This window comes from Amblyomma mixtum, chromosome 5, assembly GCF_055824585.1.
Source record: "Amblyomma mixtum isolate Tamu chromosome 5, ASM5582458v1, whole genome shotgun sequence".
Classification (NCBI taxonomy): domain Eukaryota; kingdom Metazoa; phylum Arthropoda; class Arachnida; order Ixodida; family Ixodidae; genus Amblyomma; species Amblyomma mixtum.
The window spans coordinates 108,317,980-108,337,907 of NC_143016.1; the positions used below are offsets into that span (position 1 = coordinate 108,317,980).

Sequence of the window (19,928 nt, forward strand, 5' to 3'; positions counted from 1 at the left end):
GCTACCTGCACTAGCGCATAGGTACTGCTTTCTGTGAAACTGTACACATCGTTGTTCCTGCAATGGTATTTTGGCACTGCATTCTGTTCAATCATAGGCAACAATTCACCTACATTATCACATTGCTACTGCCTTCTATAGAACTGATTACAGTATTTTGCTCCAGTGGTAAGGACAGATGAAAACTTTTTTTCAGCCTCACCTAGACGTCATCAGACTGCCGTAGAGGGGGCTTGCCAGCGCAGCACGAAGGGCCGTCTTCGTCTGCAGCCAATTCTCGAAGTATGTTTCCCCTTCATCAGAGAAGTTGGCATACAGGGCGTTAAGGGGATCCTCGTGGAAGTACTTCTGCGGCGGCCATGGCCAGCCAGACGAGAGCAAGCCAATCTTCGCCACGGCCTCTTTCTTCGTTGACTCCGCTATTCTCGGCGAAGCCTGAATGAACCCGCTGAGCGCCGCTAACGTCCAGCCGAGGAGCGAAGCAACTTTCTGCCTCTCGTTAGCGTCGAACGCGTCTAGGAACAGGGGCGCTGCCTGCACAATGCCGAAGGATTCCTGCGCCGCCATGAAGCACTGAACGTACGAGCTGAGGTCATCGGCACTCGACGTAAGGAAGTCGAAGTTAGCGTTCGCGAACCAGACGTAAGCGTACGCGAACATCCACCCGATGACGTTTAGTAGTCTTCGCTTTGGAAGCGAGGTCATCAGGCGGGCGATATGACCGAATTGCTGTCTATTCAGGATAAGCACTTTGGACGCAGCAGTCACGCTCACAGCGCTACGTAGGTACTTGTCCAGAAGCCCGGTCAACTCGAGCGAAGATAAGCTGCCTTCGAAGAGCATTGAGACGTTGCTGAGCGATAGCAGAGTGTCGAACTTCTCTCCATAGGTCTCGTTCTGTGTGGGCACTAGAATCCTCCTAAAAGACGTTTCGTCCACACGGAGTTCGTCGACATCTGCATCGTTCAAGACGACTTTTCCAGCGGATAGGAAGATAGATACGTTCCGAACTAAAAAGTCGTAGGCCTCGTCCTCGATGTCTTCGAGCTGCTCCATTCGAAGCAAAGGCAGGTGTCCAGGCTCTCCTATCACCACGATGGCAACGCTGTCGTCATCCGCGGTCCGAGACACGGTGACTTCGAACCATAGGCCTACGCCCCAGTTGACGGCTAAGTCCAGAAGGACGCGAAGCACTGCGAGCGGTCCCCGTTCACCGGCGGGACTCGCATCGGCAAAAGGCCATGGTATGCCGCGAGCTCGCATGAACGCCGTGATGTTGACAGGAGCAGTTTCCTCGTTCCGACTCATGCAGTAGACCACATTAGTGAAAGCCTTCACTGCCGCCGTAGAGATGCGATTTGCGTTCAAGAAGGCCTACGTTAAAAGATAAACAGAGATAATTAGGACGTCTCGTATCCAGGAAGCCACGATGTAGCAAAGAAAAAAAAACTATCGGGGGCACTTAAGTCTCCTTGCGTGCTATGGATGCGAAAGCATTGTACGCTTCTGCTGTTTCTGTTGGTGCGTTAGTGGTTTATTATGTATGTGGTTCTCTGTGCGTTTGTGTAAATTAACTTAGTCCGCGTTGGCCACAAAACCGCACATCATTTAGACCTGTTCAAATGCCATGGGGAATCCCCCAAGGTGAAGTAGAGCCCTACCTCATTCCAGGCTCCGTAGGTTAGTGCCCATATACGAAGAATAGGTCACTCTCTACTTAACATTCGCAGATGGCTGTAAGTCCTTATACCACTACCAGCGGCGCTGCGGTTAAGCGATGCGCCACAGCACTGGCAGGTGGTCGTTCCTGTCAAAGCGAGCCGTAGGAATTGCGCGACCCATGTTGCTCCTCCCGTGCAACTTCTTATGATTTTGTTTAACTTGAAATCCACTCCATTTCCCTAAGACAGGGGTATCCAAAATGCTGGTCGTGGGATACATCCGGTCAGCGGCGGGGCACAATCTCCACTAAGAGTCCTGGCCCCGGTCCGCCGCTGCCACGACGCCTGGTATCGCATGCGCATCGCATCGAGTTTTTAATGACAACCCCTTCCTGCTCATATGTGGGCACGTAACTATAGCTGTACCTGCTTTACTGTCCTAGCAGTGCCGGTACTGTACACACGAAATGGATGGTTCCTCGAGTGAAGCCTCCACCTCCCGGAAGCGCCACCCACCAAGCCCCCAGATAGAGGGCTGTCCATCCACCCACCTCTCCACCCTACCTTTACCATCCAAAAGCGCTCCCACCATCCCCTAGCTACCGTGCTTTGAAAGATCCGACATCCTGGCGGAAAATTTTGCCGATCCCCGCTCTAACACTCCATCGCTTGTCTTCTCATCGTATTACATGCACTGGTTATCTCTGTTTCGTCTCAATTTCAGCTAAGATATCATTAGGACGCATTTGCTCCATGACCAACTCTCGCTTTCTCTACCTGCTATCTTACGTTGCACGTATTGTTTTTCTTTCAACAGCTCACTGCGGTGTCCTCAATTACATTTCTCCTCCATCGAGATGTGTCCACTGCGGACGGGATTTGACCCCACGACCTTAGGCTCAGCTGCTGAGCCACTGTCGCTGGGTTGGTGTGAGGGAAGATGGACGACAATAACTAAACGTTTTAATGTTCAAAATTGAGTGCATGCGTCACCTCAGGGTTACCAAGCGTATTCATGACCTCGCGGCTGTAGGCGCGTGCCAACGTGTCAGGCGGAGCAGATTCGGGCTTGATTGGACCGCCACCACAGACGTGAGCGTGGAAGTCGACGCAGGGGTCGGCAGACGCGTTCAGCGTGGCCAGAATGGACTTGGCATGCTCCGCGCAGTCCTCAGTGTCGCAGACGACCAGGGTGTCGTGCAGCTGGTCGTGCCCGCGACGAACGACGAGCAGGGACAGGGCGACCACCACCAGAAGAGTGCCGACGAAGCCGCAGCCCAGCAGGGCCCGGTACTCGGAACGCTCCTCGACGTGTATGTGTGGTGAGCTCCGACAGCTGGCGCCGGGCTTTTCTTGCTGCGAGAGAAGCAAGGCAAACAACAGGATACATAGTACTGCTGTTCTCTCGGTGGACACATGCACCGCGCCGTGAGGGAAAGGAGGAAGATGGGAATGAAAGAAGAAAAGGAAAAAAAAGCCCAGGCTTAGCTTGGTTAAGCCAAGAATGCGTTGCATATTGCGCGGTCTTTTTGCGCGAGGTATTGCTTGGCGGCACTCGATTTTCTCAGCAGCTTTTCCTCCGTGACGTATGGATGGATGGATGGATGGATGGATGGATGGATGGATGGATAGGAGCGCCCCCTTTGGAACGGGGCGGTGGCAACCGCCACCATGCTCAGGCGTCGTTTTTTTTTCTTTTTTTTATGTTTTTCTTTTTTTACGTGGTTTGGTGACGTCACGTCACCACGTGACGTCCCCAAACTCCATGAAACGTGACGTGACGGCACCTGAAACGTGACGTGAAACCACGTGACGTCACGTCACGTGGTTTGGTGGCTTCCCGGCCGAGCCCAAGGGCTGAACTGAGTGATTGCAATATGCTACGCATAAAAGAGGCGCAGTAGTGGAGAGCTGTGGAATAATTCCGACCACACGGGGATCTTTAATAAGCACTCACGTTGCACAGCACACGGCGCCTCTGCGTTTCGCCTCCATCGAAACGCAGCCGCGAAGGCCGGGACCGATGTACTCGACAACCATGACGACAGGAAGAAAGCTCATCTCGAGAAAGCCATGGAAATGCTCAGAAAAAAAGCGTTGATATGCAAGAAATGCAGTTTTGTACGAAAACGAAAGGCGCAGTTATTGTCGCTATCTAGATGTCCACCTGAATAACTAAAAGATGATGAAGCAAAGGTAGGAAGTTCTACTTTGATGCGATGCTGCTTATGGGCACGTATTTTCAGTTTTTTCCTGAGTGGCTTAGCAAGGCAATGTCATCAGCGAATCGCAAATTACTCAGGTATTCTCCTCTAACTCTTATCCCCAACTGTTCCCATTCCAGTCCCCAGAATACCTCCTGTAAGCAGGCAGTGAAGAGCATTGGCGAGATCGTGTCTCCCTGCCTGACACCTTTCCGTATTGGAATTTTATTGCTGCTAAGCCACTCAGGACAAGAACTGCAAAGCATGATGAATGAGTTAGAAAGGCAGAGCAGAACGGTGGGGCTAAGAATTAACATGCAGAAAACCAAAGTAATGTTCAACAGCCTAGCAAGGGAACAGCAGTTCGCAATTGGTAGCGAGGGGCTGGAAGTAGTAAGAGAATATGTCTACTTAGGGCAGGTAGTGACCGCAGATCCGGATCATGAGAGGGAAATAACTAGAAGAATAAGAATGGGGTGGAGCGCATATGGTAGGAGTTGGGTTCCCTCTCTTGATCTCGTAGAGGGAAATTTAGTTAAAGATGATATTGAAGGATTCTTGACGTCTTGCAGATTCGTTTTGCTCAATCACATTGCAAGAGGACACTTCTGGAGAGGTTAAACTTTTATAACAATTAAAAGCACAAAGGAGGATACAAGCAAGGAGAAAACATATTTACACGTGACTGGCTCGTACTTCTACGTGACGAAACCAGCCCTCGGTCCTGCCGAAGCAGCTGGTTTTAAAACCAATGTCCCCGCCCTCGGTGGGAGAATAACCAATCAAATACTATACCAACATCCACCCAATAACCTATTGGGGAAAGGAAAATACCACCAATCAGCAATTGGGGAAAGAATAACACAACCAATGAATGATTGGGGAAAGAAGGTAACTCATCGCGACACTGTACTCATATGCACACTTTCCACCATCACGATTTCGGATAATTATGCTTTCCCGCTGCGAGCTTCGCGATCACTCGCTTTCCCAACGTCCGGTTGCCGCCAAGTTCGAGGAACGCCATTTCAACTCATCTGTTTCTCGTCGTCGCTCCTCATGCCTGCAGCTAGCGTGACAATATGTCAAAGCATGCCGCTGCAGACATGGTACACGCACTGTGGCGCGGGTCAGCCTCGCCGTACACATGTGCACACAGGATGCCGCCTAACGACTGAGTCCATGAGGGGAGTTTGACGTCTCCTGTAATCCCCCGCCATTCGGCGCCCCCTCTTCTCCCGCCGGGTTGACTGACCCCTTCCTGTGTGGTTGTGCGGAGAGCCCAAGAAAAAGAAAGTAATGGGCATTCCCATAAAGCGACCGGATGCAGCAAACAACATACGGCACCGCGAACTTCACTCCTCCCAACCAAGAATGTCACACGGACACTTGTTGTCAGTGGGGCATTAAAGTTCAGCCACGGTGTCCAACAACAAAAGTACATACGCACGCACACACACGTACGCCGGCTGTCCGGTCAGTCCACACACACGCACACATGCACCGGCTGTCCGGTCAGTACACCAGCACGCACACATGCGCGCACACAGCGGATATTTCAACCCGCACACACAAGGCTGGAAACCAATCTGCACATTCCAGAATTCACCATGTCAGATCGGTGTCCCAAACTGGCAGAAATTACTTCTAGCCGCCTACATCTCGAAACAACACTTGTTTCTTTTGAGCCTTGTCCGGAAGACTAGACCCAACTTCCGAATTATCCGGGAAAACACCGGTTCTAAAGGCTGCCGCCACCGTCGGAGCAATAGAGCTCACCTGCTCCCCGCGGGCTACGAAGATTGCTGCTGCCCTCGCGTCTGCATTCTCCACTTCTTTCAATTTTACAGTTCGCTCAGGCCTCTCATCGGCTACTTCGCATGCAGTTTTCCAACGAGATTCAAGTAGCTCTAGCTCTTCGTACAACTGCCCAGAGACGTTCGCTTCAAAGAAAATCGTGCCGTCACGCCCTTTCTGACAACTGCCTTCACCAGCTTGCTGCCGCACTTCTGGCAATGGAAAATACTGTGTCTCCTCCACGCTGATACCCACAGGGACAGATGCATTATCCCAATCCTGCAGTTCCTTATCAGCTTCGAAAACCATTGCAGCGAACAAACGCGCATTCCTTCCTTTCTCGGCATCAAATGCAGCCTCATCGCTCGTTGATAGCTCACAATCTGCTGCAGAAACTTTTGCAGCTACCGAATTGGCCTCAAGCTCTACCGGCGTCTCATATTTGTCTCGAATTTTGAAAGGCTTTTCCAAATCAGCTCTCTCAATTTCTTGATGTAGCCGCTCTCTTTCTGTCTGCTCTAACAGCGAGTGCGTCTCAGGTGTTACCAACTTCGCTACACCATCATCTACATCTACTGCCACTGCGCAGAGTGTCAGCTCCGGCTGGCTACCCGATTCATCTTTGGCAGCCAGCTTACCTTCGCCTGCAAAGAGTGTTGCCTCTATTCGCGCCTGCTCTACCTCTTCGTCGAGCATTACAGCTGCCCCAGAGTTTGCGTCAACCTGTTCTGGCCCAGTGCTGAACACCTGTTCACACACAATGCACTCATGTGCCTTCTGGGTCTGCTCTATCTCAGTTTGCTCTGACAGGCAGAGCTTCACAGGCGTGAACAACGCCCCTATGCCCTCAGCCATCTCTGCTGGCACGGCACACACGGTTGGGCCCTGCTGCCTAAACGCTGCAGCTTTCACACCTATAGCCATTGGCCCACAGGTCATTCTCAATACGGGAACATGCTGTTCTCGCTTCGATTTCGGACAGTCAATCATTAGATGCCCAAATTCCATGCAGTCAAAACATTGAACTGCTGCCAATAACATCCCTCTATCAGATTTCGTTCCCTGGTTGAATTTAGATTGCATCTGCGCAAGCTTTAACTTTTCTTGCTCAATGAGAAGTTTCAGCTTCTCAATCTCCAGCAGCTGTTCTGCCTTCTGCTCAGTCTCCAAACATCGCATCATGCCCTCCCGATCGTACCGCACGGCAGCCATCTCCCTTTTCCGTGCTATCATCTATAGCACGAGAACACTACACCGACATGGTGAATTCGGAGGAAGCAGAAAGGTCTCCTACCTCGCAGGTTGCTTTCCTCTGCCACGGTAGTCACGTCGCCCTCAGTGACGACAGCGGGCTCCTTGATGCGGATGAGTTGAGTTGAGCCCCGGCTCTCACAGTAGCTCGCTGACTTGTCCTGCCTCGTTTGACTTGCTGGTCTCCTGGTTCTTCTCTTGAACCTCAACGGGGACGCCTGGTTCCTTCCGCAGCTCACGGATTAGGCACCTCCACGACACGTCGGTCGCCTGGCTCCTTCAGCTCCTCGCCGACTTGAGCCTCCTACGTCCCGTTGACAATGACCAGCAGTCTCATGAAGCTTTCAACGTCGCTCTACGACGCTGACGTTCCTCCTTTAGGACGTACCGCTCTGCAGCTTGTCCACCGACTTGATCCTCCGCCCCTCCGTCAGATACCTCGAGCAGGAAGACGTAGCAAATCCTGTCGACTGCGCCAGTTGGATTCCCCCTTGATCTCGTAGAGGGAAATTGGGTTAAAGAATGATGATTGAAGGATTCTTGACGTCTTGCAGATTCGTTTTGCTCAATCACATTGCAAGAGGACACTTCTGGAGAGGTTAAACTTTTATAACAATTAAAAGCACAAAGGAGGATACAAGCAAGGAGAAAACATATTTACACGTGACTGGCTCGTACTTCTACGTGACGAAACCAGCCCTCGGTCCTGCCGAAGCAGCTGGTTTTAAAACCAATGTCCCCGCCCTCGGTGGGAGAATAACCAATCAAATACTATACCAACATCCACCCAATAACCTATTGGGGAAAGGAAAATACCACCAATCAGCAATTGGGGAAAGAATAACACAACCAATGAATGATTGGGGAAAGAAGGTAACTCATCGCGACACTGTACTCATATGCACACTTTCCACCATCACGATTTCGGATAATTATGCTTTCCCGCTGCGAGCTTCGCGATCACTCGCTTTCCCAACGTCCGGTTGCCGCCAAGTTCGAGGAACGCCATTTCAACTCATCTGTTTCTCGTCGTCGCTCCTCATGCCTGCAGCTAGCGTGACAATATGTCAAAGCATGCCGCTGCAGACATGGTACACGCACTGTGGCGCGGGTCAGCCTCGCCGTACACATGTGCACACAGGATGCCGCCTAACGACTGAGTCCATGAGGGGAGTTTGACGTCTCCTGTAATCCCCCGCCATTCGGCGCCCCCTCTTCTCCCGCCGGGTTGACTGACCCCTTCCTGTGTGGTTGTGCGGAGAGCCCAAGAAAAAGAAAGTAATGGGCATTCCCATAAAGCGACCGGATGCAGCAAACAACATACGGCACCGCGAACTTCACTGTAGGTTCTCTCAGATCATGAATGGTAGGTTACCAATATCCCTGAAGAGAAAAGTATACAACAGCTGTATCCTACCGGTACTCACCTATGGGGCAGAAACGTAGAGGCTAACAAAGAGGATTCAGCTAAAGTTAAGAACAACGCAGCGAGCTATGGAAAGGAAAATGATAGGTGTAACGTTAAGAGATCGGAAGAGGGCAGAGTGGGTGAGGGAACAAACGCGGGTTAATGACATCTTAGTTGAAATCAAGAGGAAGAAATGGGCTTGGGCAGGGCATGTAATGCGAAGGCAAGATAACCGCTGGTCCTTAAGGGTAACGGAGTGGATTCCAAGAGGAAGCAAACGTAGCAGGGTACGGCAGAAGGTTAGGTGGGCGGATGAGATTATGAAGTTTGCGGGGATACAGTGGCGGCAACTGACAAAGGACAGGGTTAATTGGAGAGACATGGGAGAGGTCTTTGCCCTGCAGTGGGTGTAGTCAGGCTGATGATGATGATGGTGATGATGATGACTTTCAGTTTTTGTGGCTTTTTTCGTTTTTACTCTAGGGCGGCATTGTTGGTGCTGGGAAATATGGTGAACTATAAAGACAAGCGATGTAACCAGCAATAAAAACAAGACCTGATCAATAATAACGGCTCGACTTTAGTCGACAAAAGTCGCGTGATCGGTTCCGCTAACCAATAAATTTCGTTTTGCCTACTAATTACGACTATACATTCACGATTAATCACAATTATACATTCTTTTCTGGTGTTTTCTTTTTGTATGTGTGTGCGTTTCTGTGGTAGTCCTGACAAAACTCCTGAACAGGCCACAATGGGCAGGAACAAACTGTAATATGATTGTTTGCGACTGTGCTTCGCGTTAGAAATTACGTTTTTAGGCACTTCCAGGGCACCCGCGCAGCACCTTTCAGCGGAAGACACTCCATTGCCTTAATTTCTGCTCCGCTCATTACGAAAAACTTTGAAGACAGGTTTTTTGTTTGTATGCGAACCGTGTACAACGAACATATAGAAATGGGTTATTTTGATAAGAATAACATTTTTTTTCCGCATCCCTCCTAAGCAGTCTTCTGTACAACACCGTGTCGTCTCTAACGACCCACTGTGTTCAGCAAACGATGGCGCCAGAGATATGTACATTTAAAGTCGTAATTTGCTGTTCTACGTGCACCTACCTGATCCGACAGATACGAGTGCCTGGTAGGCGGCCGTTGCGTTGTCTCTGCCGTAAGGGGATACTGCGTCGAGGCAATGCGTTCGTTGAGTTCAGGAGCTTGATGAAGTCGGCTTGCCGAGGTGCGTCTATCCATTGGCGTGCTCCCCAGGGCCTTATCAGATGGAACGTCCTTGGAGTCACTGACGGCGGTCGATGTGGGCTTTCCATTCGTGGCATTCCGTGTCGGCTGCTCCGTCGACCCGTCCGTACTTCCGGCGTCTACTCCAAGAGGTGGAACTTCGCGAGCGTTCTGATTAGCCGACGCGTCTTTCTTGTCGCTGTGTGTGGCATGAGAATATGAGGAACTAAATGAGCTGCTGCTTTTTTAGCTACGTCCTAAGAAAACAGGACAAAAGTCGCCTCCTGGCGTCGTAGTAAACGTAGGACCCTTATGAGCATCTGCTGGCAGGCATGGATTAGTTTGCAGCAGTATAGTTTCCGATACCTCCGCATAACGACCCGCAGAGGACGCGTTCTTTGCCCTTGCTACGAATACAAGTTAAAGGCAATTAATTAGCCATGCAATAACCCTCTTTCCTTCTGTACGCATATGTTAGCGATTTTCTTACCGTTTTGAGAGTCCTTCATATGCTTTGGACCCACAAGCACAACAGCAGCTGGCCGTTTTATCGAAACCAGGCTAATGTTACGTATGAGAAGATCCTCCACACCGTTCTCAAATGGTCTAAAGTTCAAATTCGCGGAGCCACTGCCATGACACTGACGTTAGTTCTTGCCTGTGAGGACTCATTTCGCAAACGTTATGTCCATTCTTTCCAAACGCATACGTGAATATTGTGTTCGTTTTTCCTTTTTTGCCGGCTGCTCGGTGGCATCATTTTGATACGAGCGCAATGATCGCTCAGTGGAAACAAATAGGAAGGTCGTGGTACTTGAGTGTGCGTATACGATCTGCGAACAGCGTATACAGGGCACTCTTTCCTGATTGAACTGCTACAGTGCACAGCGAGATCAGAGAGGAGGCGCGTGGGGGCATTTGGCATAGTCTGTGTTCCACGCGCCGTACCAGGGCAGGGACATTTTAGTAATTGCTACATGCGCTCCCTTCCACGTTACGCGTTCCACTTCCGTTTCCAGCTTACGCACCTCTCATGTGTCTCCTTTCCAGGTTGAGTTGCACTGACGTCCATGAGGTCAGCAAACGGCAAGCTTCTCAGGAGGACAACAGCGTTGGCGCTGCCGCAATCTCCTTCTTCTTCTACTGACGTTGCTTCTCGTCCTCTTCTTGCTGCGCCACTCTCAGTGCTTTTCTTCTTTTGTTCGACATTGCCACGCGCTGCTCTTGTCCATGTAATTCAGTAGCGCATACCGGTGCGATTCTCCACGTTACAATCACGCGCAAGCCAAAGAACAGGTCTCGCTGTCAGTTTTTACCGGAGATAGACGAACGGCTTTAGGAATAGTTTTTATCGCAAAATCAAGAATAAACAGGTAGACCATGCAGATGACGTGTCAGCTCTGCGACCCCTGGAAGTGCATTAAGAACGAAGAGTTGCTTCTTTAAGGCCTACGGAACTTAGGACGGTGCACTGAAACGAGCATACGTGATAGTAGTCAGTCTCTTGTGCTTAGCTAGTGGCATTATTGGACCTCGCACTGTCATGAAAATAAACGAGCCTAAGCACCGAAACTTTTGAAGACCCAGGTGACCACCTGCTAGCTAAAAATTTGGATGAAAGTTTGCCCGGTGAGGTTCTGTAATGTAAACAAAGGATTGCTGCTACTGACCAAGTCAAGAACTGTGGCTGTCTCATCGTCTTCGACTGATACTGGGACAGTTCGTTTACAGCCTAGACGTATGTGCAGTAGGCAGCAAGTTTAATGGTGTTCGGGAACAAGTGACCAATTCGTCTGGTGGTGTTACCAGCGGATGGAGTATTTGAGTCACCTTACGCCTGCACGTGTTTTAGTGTTTGGTACCGTGACGACGAAGGAAAGTTCTCTCGCGGACTCATATCCGACAGACTTGTTTTTTTCCCCGACGATGCACAGGACGGAGTGACTGGTGACCGCATAGGGTGACCGCTTGTTGTGCTGATGCATATAGCGCTGCCACTTGCAGCGTTTATGCAGCGGCTGGTGGCATATCTTGCTAATGAGCATCCGTAAAACGAGTACGTGGTCTCTATCCTTGCAGGCTGATGTCTGCGGCTTTCCGCTGATTCCTTCGAGACCCGCAATAAACAACAAATAATTCTGTCAACTATAGTTTCATGGTCTAACCCCCGTACCGGCTTAGAAGATTTGGCGTTCAGCTGCTCGACGAAACCGAAATGCAAAAATGTAAACACTCCTGTGGTGTGCGATGTCGGTACAAGAACCATAAATAATTGAAGCAATCCGGACGTCTCCACTACTCTATCGCTCATAGCCCATGCCCAGAGTTCGAAAATTCAACGTCACAAACCAAACCAAACTTTTATGTTGCTGCATGCTGTGGGATACACTGGTATCCTTCATCGTCCCCGCGCCAGAGGCGAACGCGTGGAGCCACGAGACGAGCGCGTGCGCCGCCGGGATTGTCGAGAGAAAGCACTCCGGCTACTTTCTTCGTTCCCAACATGACGTGACGTCACGGCAACCCATCGGCGTCATAGGGAAGGGGTGAATGCCTTACTTTGGACGCAACCGGTTGCCCCAAGCAAGGAATGCCCGAGAGGTTAAAAGGAGGAGCTCGCGGCGAGAACGCTCTCTTGCCGCGGTCCTCCTGGCGAACTACCCCGAAGGACCCCTTTTTGCCCGCGACCCCCGGACGACCCAACGCCTGTCGACGACGACTTAGTGAGCTGCTGAACTTCTGTTTTATCGGATTGAACATTCTTCCGCAGTGTGCTTTACCTCGCGTTAGGACAATAAACTATTGCCTCTGCCGTTGCCTATTTGTCCGAACCTGCCGTGGCTGCGACTCTGCGCCACGGGTTGGGGAAACGTGCCGCGTACGAGTAAACGCCTGCGTATAGCCGGCACGGAAGCTCGCCTTCCCGGCCGGCTGGACGCGGAGTGGCCCCATAAAGCATAGATTAAAAGCACTGGGAGAAGGGCGAGACAGGTAGGGCTTAAGATATCCACTGAATGGGTGGGGTTCGATCTGGTTTTCCGCTTTCATATTCTAATCGCATTCGTTTACGTTGTTCTGTCTTCCACTTTTACAAAAGCCATTTTCTTTCCAGCGCTCGCTGCGCTGTGTGTAGGCTGGCATATATAGTTTTTTTTTAAACCTCCAAGTTTCAGGCCTAAAGATTAGCACTGAAAAGAGGCCCCGGTTGCTTACTTTCCATTTCATGGATTGGCAAGCAGCTGTCTCTAAGAGTGATCACCGAATGTACTCCGTAAGGGTCTCTTATGCTCTCTGCCCTCTTATGGCGTGCAGTTCGTTTCTACACGTTCTCTTGTCAAGTTTCGTTGGCTGCAACAGAATCAGCTGAAGGTGTGGGCGTGACAGTGTCGTTATAGATGGCATCCAGCCTTCTTCCTGATGGTCCCAATTGTGCGCTATGGCGAACACTAGCACCCAGATGACGGCTACGCCGAATATGGGCTCCGCTCTGTACACGTCGTACTCAGACTTCTCTCAGACGGACAACGGCTGTACACAGCACAGCGAGCAGATCCTGAGTTTCTCGTTTCGCGGTTTTCATCTGTGTGTGGGTCAGCGACAGGAAGCAATATACATGTTCTGGGGCGGCGTGGCTTGATCGCTCACAAATCGTACGGCGACGCTATGTCCGGCAAGTATAGGATGCAGGTATCAGCCTCATCCCTGTAGGCCCTGGCATCCATCAGCAGAACCTCGCCAAACGATTACGACCGGCAGGCACTCAGCGTGCTGTGGCGGAGGCTACTGGTCAGGTGTTGCCGCACTACCTTGCAGACAGAGAATCTGTTGGAGAATACAACACTGGAAACTCCATCTAAAACAAAGGCCTGCTCTCCCATGTTTACAAAGAGGCTCTTATAATGTGCCCTTATCGGCGCATTGAGAATGTAGACCGCCAACTTCCGTTAACACGCGAGTCACGTAACCGGTCACGTGAGGTCACGTATCATCGCATGAACAGCCCAGGCACGTGACCGTGCGCCCGCTGTGACTGTTGGTTTTGGACTTTACTGCGAACAGCCTTTATCAGATTGTAGTCAGAAGCTCAGCGACAGCTTTTGCGGGGTTTAGTTCGTTACACAGCCGGGCGTAAACACTTCGTAATTTATTCAACTTGAACTCAGCACGCGGCTTCTGGGATGCTTGGTTTGGTTTGGTTTATGGGATTTAACGTCCCAAAGCGACCAAGGCTGTGAGAGACGCCGTAGCGGAGGGCTCCGGAAATTTCGACCACATGGGGTTCTTTAACGTGCACTGACATCGCACAGCACACGGGCCTCTAGAATTTCTCCTCCAAAGAAATTCAACCGCCACTAATGCCTTTTATAAACTTAAAGATAGGAAAAAATGCGCTCCAAAATAATAAATGGATGATGACAGGCTTTTTCAGACAACATATTTTACAATCCGAGGCACTCTACGTTCAGTTCTTGCGAGGTTTCACTGAAAGAGTGTGCGTCCACGTCCACTACAAGTAGCAACGATGTCTGACGCCGTCCTTGTAGTTTGTAGAAATCTCTCTGATACCTCTTGTCTGCTCACTTTGAAACCACAACAGTATAAAATAATCTTCAAATTAAGCTGGTACGCACAAGACCTTTTTTTCCACCAGTGATAGCGGACGGAGCATATCAGTAGTTCGCGCTCGCTTAATCTTCTATGGGAACAAGCGTGACGGGGCCTATAAGCACGGCATTATACACTGTGTTCATACCACTAGGCCACCAGAACATCCGTTTTGCATGCGGAAGGCGCGGAGTTCTATCACCACTGTCGCCAGGTGCCCACCGGTTTACACTGGGTACAAGCTTTGCCGTGGCATGGTGCACGGATGTTTGGAGAGAAATGCTTGAAAAATGATTTTTTTACCCACCTTGTCAACGCCAGAATACCTTGTACTATGGAACACTTTAGCCAAAGCTGCCCTTGCGCTATAAAAATGAGCCACATGATCATCAGAGTCCCCGTCCTTAGCATAAAAATAAAGCGATCGTGGTTGGCGTGTTTCATAAAAGAATAATTAAATTCATATTTGTTTTATGTCAAAGCAAAATGCTCACGGTAGAAGCAACAACATCATTTCGTGTACTCTGGCAGGCTCCGGGCGCTACTGCCGTGAATCTACAGCTGTAAAAACCTGTTTTCTCCCGACTCTGAGGGATAGAGGGAAATGGTTTCATGACGGGACCGGCCCGATGCCGGTACCCGTCGCCATCATGGGCATGCTTCCTGGTAGGCATTCTGACATGCCTTTGAGAGCGAAACGCCAAGTCTAGTAGCAGGAGGAGTATTACAGGCCTCTGCTTTGCGTCTTCGGATAAGAATTCATAAATTATTCCTATTTTTGAGGATGGCGAATTAAGTTCTTCGTGCCTTTTTGAGAATACCCTCTCAGGAAGCGCGCATAAAAGGATCCGTATACCCATCATATTTTGTAAAAAAATTTATGGTAGTTCACGGCTAAGATTAATGAAAGTTTAACAGCAGATTTAGTGCGTTTAAATGAAATGAACTCCTGCTTCCATTCCGTGACGGTTTTCTGCCATCGGAAGAACTTTCGGCGTCAGTCCCAAATCTTCCATATGAACCCCTAAGTATACTGCCTAAATTCGACAACAATCACTGCTGTGGTTCCAGTAGCATTCTTTTAAATATAGGGCTACATTATACATCAAGAACGCAGACAGGAAATTGACACGACATGAGTATACACAATGTAACTGCCCTCTTCCTGACGTTGTAAGCGCTATTCACCGAGCCTCGCCGAATAATGTAGCAGGTGAAGTTGCTCGTCATCCACCCTCCGGGGATGTCGTGGTGCCTCTCGAATGACCTGGTGCAGGACAGGAGTCGCGCCAGTGCATCGTACAGCGGCACGATATCGACCACGGCGTGAACTACGGAGTACGTGATCATCGAGTAGCCCACGCCTGCGGTAAAGCTCGCAGCTTACAGGTTGTTAAAAGTGAAACTTTCGCAAGACGAACATCATGTGCCTAGGTACAAAGAGGCTGGATCCTAGGGCGTTGGGACCCCGCCGCGGTGGCTCAGTGGTTATGGCGCTCGGCTGCTGGCCCGAAAGACGCGGGTTCGATCCCGGCCGCGGCGGCTGAATTTCGGTGGAGGCGACATTCCAGAGGTCCGTGTACTGCGCGATGTCAGTGCGCTTTAAAGAACCCCAGGCGGTCGAAATTTCCGGAGCCCTTCACTACGGCGTGCCGCATTACCTGAGTAGCTTTGTGACATTAAACCTCATAAACCAAACAAAACCTAGGGGGTTGTTGTTGTGTAAACCTTCTCCTGTGCGTTATGACAACGCGCTGTTTCCTCATAATGTTCTCAAGTCTCCACCAACTAGCAACAACAAACAACAACAAATTCCAGCAACTAGAGATCAACTTTTCTGGTTACTGAAACCATCTCGGAAGGGCTCCACATTCATTCTAGGTAGCACAATCACCAATGTACGTCCACTTGTCACTTGCTTGGGTAATTAGAAAATCAGAAAGTAGAACGGCATAATTGAGAAATGATAAGCATCTATCGAACAGTTTTTAATAAAGTTGCCTGAAAGACAGCGCCGCTCTAAGTGTCGTAATGAGTGTTTTTCTTTTTTTTTTAAGTCACTGCGGCTGTAGAAACAAGATTTCTACTCGTTCCGTAGTTAATCGCAGGAGTCTGAAACAAACGTCACTCGTCAAAGAGCGGAACTGCGCTGAAAATTACCCTGTAGCCGTCTGCGACAACCCGGCCCAAGTTGTTCTCTGGGAGTAAGATGAAGAACGTCACGAAGCCCAAGAACCTCAGGTAAGCCAGCAGGAACGACGCTGCATTTTAAGACTGATGGGTTCGTCGCAAATTTAGCGTCATTCACCAGCGAAACATCCGTTAAGCGTTCACTAACGGATGGACCAACTAGGCAACGGATTCTTGTTGAGGTTTCGAATTGAACAGAAACCTAGTAAAGTGCGTCTGCACTGCAACCTAATGTGGACCTTAATTACAACTTTCACGTGGTGGGAGCAGAGAAGAAATGAACGGCAGTGCCCGCATGTTATTCTGCTCTTTTGATGGTAGTTTCTTTTGTGCTTCACAGCTAATCAGCTACTTGTTAGCTATATGCTCACAGGACGTTTATATGCCGCAACAGCAGCTCGAGTATCAGGATATAACACAGCTATGCTGACAGATTCTATGTCTCCAAGGCTGAAACGATAAGACGTGGGTTTATCCCACTTAGATTGTTCTTCTTTTGCTTAGACCCTGTAATCTCTGTTGTCTCAAGTTCTGGCTAAGTGCACATCCTCAAACAACGCACCGAGAAATATGGCTCTCAGAAAGGCAGTAATTGGCACATTGAAAGTCTTACTCGAGTCAGGCATCGCGCAACGTTAGCTTTCACAGATTTTGCACCAGCAGATTGATTAGCTTTCGTTCCTTTTTTTTCAATGCTTGGAGCCCATAAGACTGGCAGAGCCACAAAAAAAAAAAAAACTCGTTTGGTTTGGTTTATGGTGGTTTAACGTCCCAAAGCAACTTTTGCCTCTTGCATTTCGCCTCCATCGAAACGCAGCCGCCGTGGCCGGGTGTCGGGTACGAAGGCAAACCAAGAAGAAGCTGGAACCCTGGTGAAGAAAAAGAAGAAGGGCACGGTCCAGTATGCGCGTGCCCACGCCCGCGTGCTGCCAGAAGAAGAACGACCGTTTCGAGAAGCGCACGCCACAGTGCCCAGCTGTTCTCCTTCACCGTGGTGGCTAGAGCACATCTGCGTTCACTACAAGCGCCCTCGACACGACGACGTACTTCAGCAGCCTAGTGCCCGCACACACCGTGCCCCATCATGACGTCGTCCAGCGAGGAGGAGCAGGAGGTAGGCTTAGGGCTCTTCCCTCGCTGCAGTTCGTCTTCACAGGTGCTCATCGAGGCTGGCTCTGTTGAAGCCTGCCTCAGCGTTCGCGGTGTTCTCCATTCCATGCCTGCGGCGTTATATTGCTCAGCTAGCTCGCGAAGCTAGATAATTAGCCTGCCACTTCGCGTGCGGCTCTCACGTGGGGCTCACGGATGCGGTCCTTCAGGTCTCGGAAGGCGTTACCACTACATGATTTGCCGCTGCTAGGCCCTCACCCCATTATCTCTTAGATATCTAAAGACGTGAAATTTTTTTTATTCGTTTTGTTGTGTTAGTGCGCACGACTGATGACCCTTCTCTCATATTACGTTAACGCGCAAAAAATTAGAAGGATGCTTCATAAAGGCACCTTCATTCATCTCGAGTGCTATATCCTGTATCGCTAGCGCGCCTTTCTCGTTCACGAAAGGCGTATAAGAATCACATGACTGCAATGCAAGAGTTCTCAACAAATTTGGAAAATGGTTAGGAGAAATGGGAACAGGAGTACTAACAGAGAAGAGCTAAGAGAAGGGAAGGAATGGGAGGGACTGCAGACAGACAGATTGGCGAATACGACAGGGGTACTAGGCAGTAAGAAATTGAGGCTGCGGAGGAATGGTGTGATTTGTGATACAGTGCTGTTAATAGTGATGTGCTCAGACGACAGGCGCAAGCATCTTTCAGGGAGACAGCTTCGGTAACTACCAGAGCCGGGCGCACAAGCTGGCCGCCCTGTTCATCATGACGACCGGCAGCGTCAACGCGAGCCAGTTTCCCATGATGTTCATCGTCTACGGAGGAGGTGAGCATCCCGCCGTGGACAATGCGGAGATATGGCAGGAGCACGAATATGCATACTCCTTAAAATTGCCAGCTTATGAGAATGAACCGTTACTGATATTCAGAGTGCCACCGATGCTATACGTCTCGGTGTCTCCAACAACATTACACTCAATTTTCTGTTAGAAATACGCCGTGTGTATAGAGATCTGATCGACCGGGGCCCGGTATCGGACGCGCACGTGGTGGCGATGCAGAATTCTGCACTCTGCCATCGACATGACACAAACGGTGCTTAGTGACGATGGACAAGATTTAGAAAGACCATCGCCGCGCGGACTAGCAGCCAGATTTGCTAGTCTCGGCAGTGAGGTTGTCTTTGTCTTCGGCTTTTTAGTGTCCTCTGTATAAATGTGGCTTTCTCCATCTTGTCCGCCGTTTCGGAGAGCAACGCCATGTTCAGTGCTGTAGCTTGGTTGCGGGCTAGTTCCTTCATTGTCTAGGTAACGAGAATGCAGCCTAGACTCCCTCCCCCTTCTTCTCGGCGAGTGTCTAGGAGTCTGCTGTTTTCTTTATGGGAGGGAGTAAGTTCTTAAGCCGTTAAGTTCGCCGAGGTTTAGGGAACCTTTAATATAATCCAAGCTCGCTATATATGGAGGTGTTCTCTAAGTCGCGAGGAGTCAGTAGTTTTTTTGGCTATTTGCTTGCTGTCTTGGACGATGCTGCAGCGACCGCGATTCTTTTCCGATGCAGTGCCGTTCCTGCTGGCGTACCTTGCGTTCCTGGGCGTCGTAGCGTTCCCCATCATGCGCCTGGAGAGCAACCTGGCCCAGTTTGCCGGAGATGGCAACAGGGGCATCTTCAGCACAGTTCCGCTCTTCATCGGTTAGTGCACGAACCTTCTACTAATGCCCCGCCGCGGTGGCTCAGTGGTTACGGCGCTCGGCTGCTGACCCGAAAGACGCGGGTTGGATCCCGGCCGCGGTGGCCGAATTTCGATGAAGGCGAAATTCTAGAGGCCCGTGTACTGTGCGATGTCAGTGCATGTTAACGAACCCCAGGTGGTCGAAATTTCCGGAGCCCTTCACTACGGCGTCCCTCATAGCCTTAGTTGCTTTGGGACGTTAAACCCCAATAAACCAAACCAAACCAACGAAACCTTCTACTAATCACTTAGACCACTCGGATACAGAAGCTTTCATCCTGAAGTTGTTGCCGGGTTGAGCACAAAAAAAAAACAGGTATAAAGCAGCAGCGCTAATATGGGGTATTTGCTCATTTTTAACCACCCTAGCAAAAAGTAATAAGCTAGTAATTACTCCCTTACTACAAGTCTACTCGACATGGAGTATTTCCCTGAACATTGTGCTAAAAGGAGTACTGTTCAAAATTCAACCGCGTTTCGAAAACGAAACCACGTTCTAGGGTAAAACCGCTACTCTCAGGTCCCACGAAACAGTGGAAAGTTTTCGCAGCAGCATATTCCTCAGCTATATGATATCGTCTTTGGACTCGTCCTGTTATATTATTTATCAGGTATGTTTCTACCAGTTCCCTAACTATCTCACCTCTGTGGGCGAGCAAGACGCTTGTCCCGTATAGATGAGGGAAACACTGCTACTTGCAATACAAGGCAAGGTTAGAAGACTCCTCACATGT

General features: G+C 50.0%; 2 protein-coding genes across 2 annotated transcripts; one reads left to right on the forward strand and one right to left on the reverse strand.

Annotated features, from left to right (window-relative positions):
- Positions 1-198: 198 nt before the first annotated feature.
- Positions 199-17,518, reverse strand: LOC149343316 (uncharacterized). Its single transcript, XM_089546934.1, has 4 exons — positions 17,428-17,518; positions 15,353-15,528; positions 2,655-3,017; positions 199-1,374 (listed from the first exon to the last, which is right to left on the reverse strand). Exons 1-4 carry the CDS (start codon positions 17,516-17,518, stop codon positions 199-201), a joined length of 1,806 nt encoding a protein of 601 aa, XP_089403060.1.
- Positions 17,519-18,179: 661 nt separating this feature from the next.
- On the forward strand, positions 18,180-19,159 carry LOC149343317 (sodium- and chloride-dependent glycine transporter 2-like). Its single transcript, XM_089546935.1, has 2 exons — positions 18,180-18,291; positions 19,023-19,159. Exons 1-2 carry the CDS (start codon positions 18,231-18,233, stop codon positions 19,157-19,159), a joined length of 198 nt encoding a protein of 65 aa, XP_089403061.1. The 5' UTR covers positions 18,180-18,230.
- Positions 19,160-19,928: the final 769 nt, after the last annotated feature.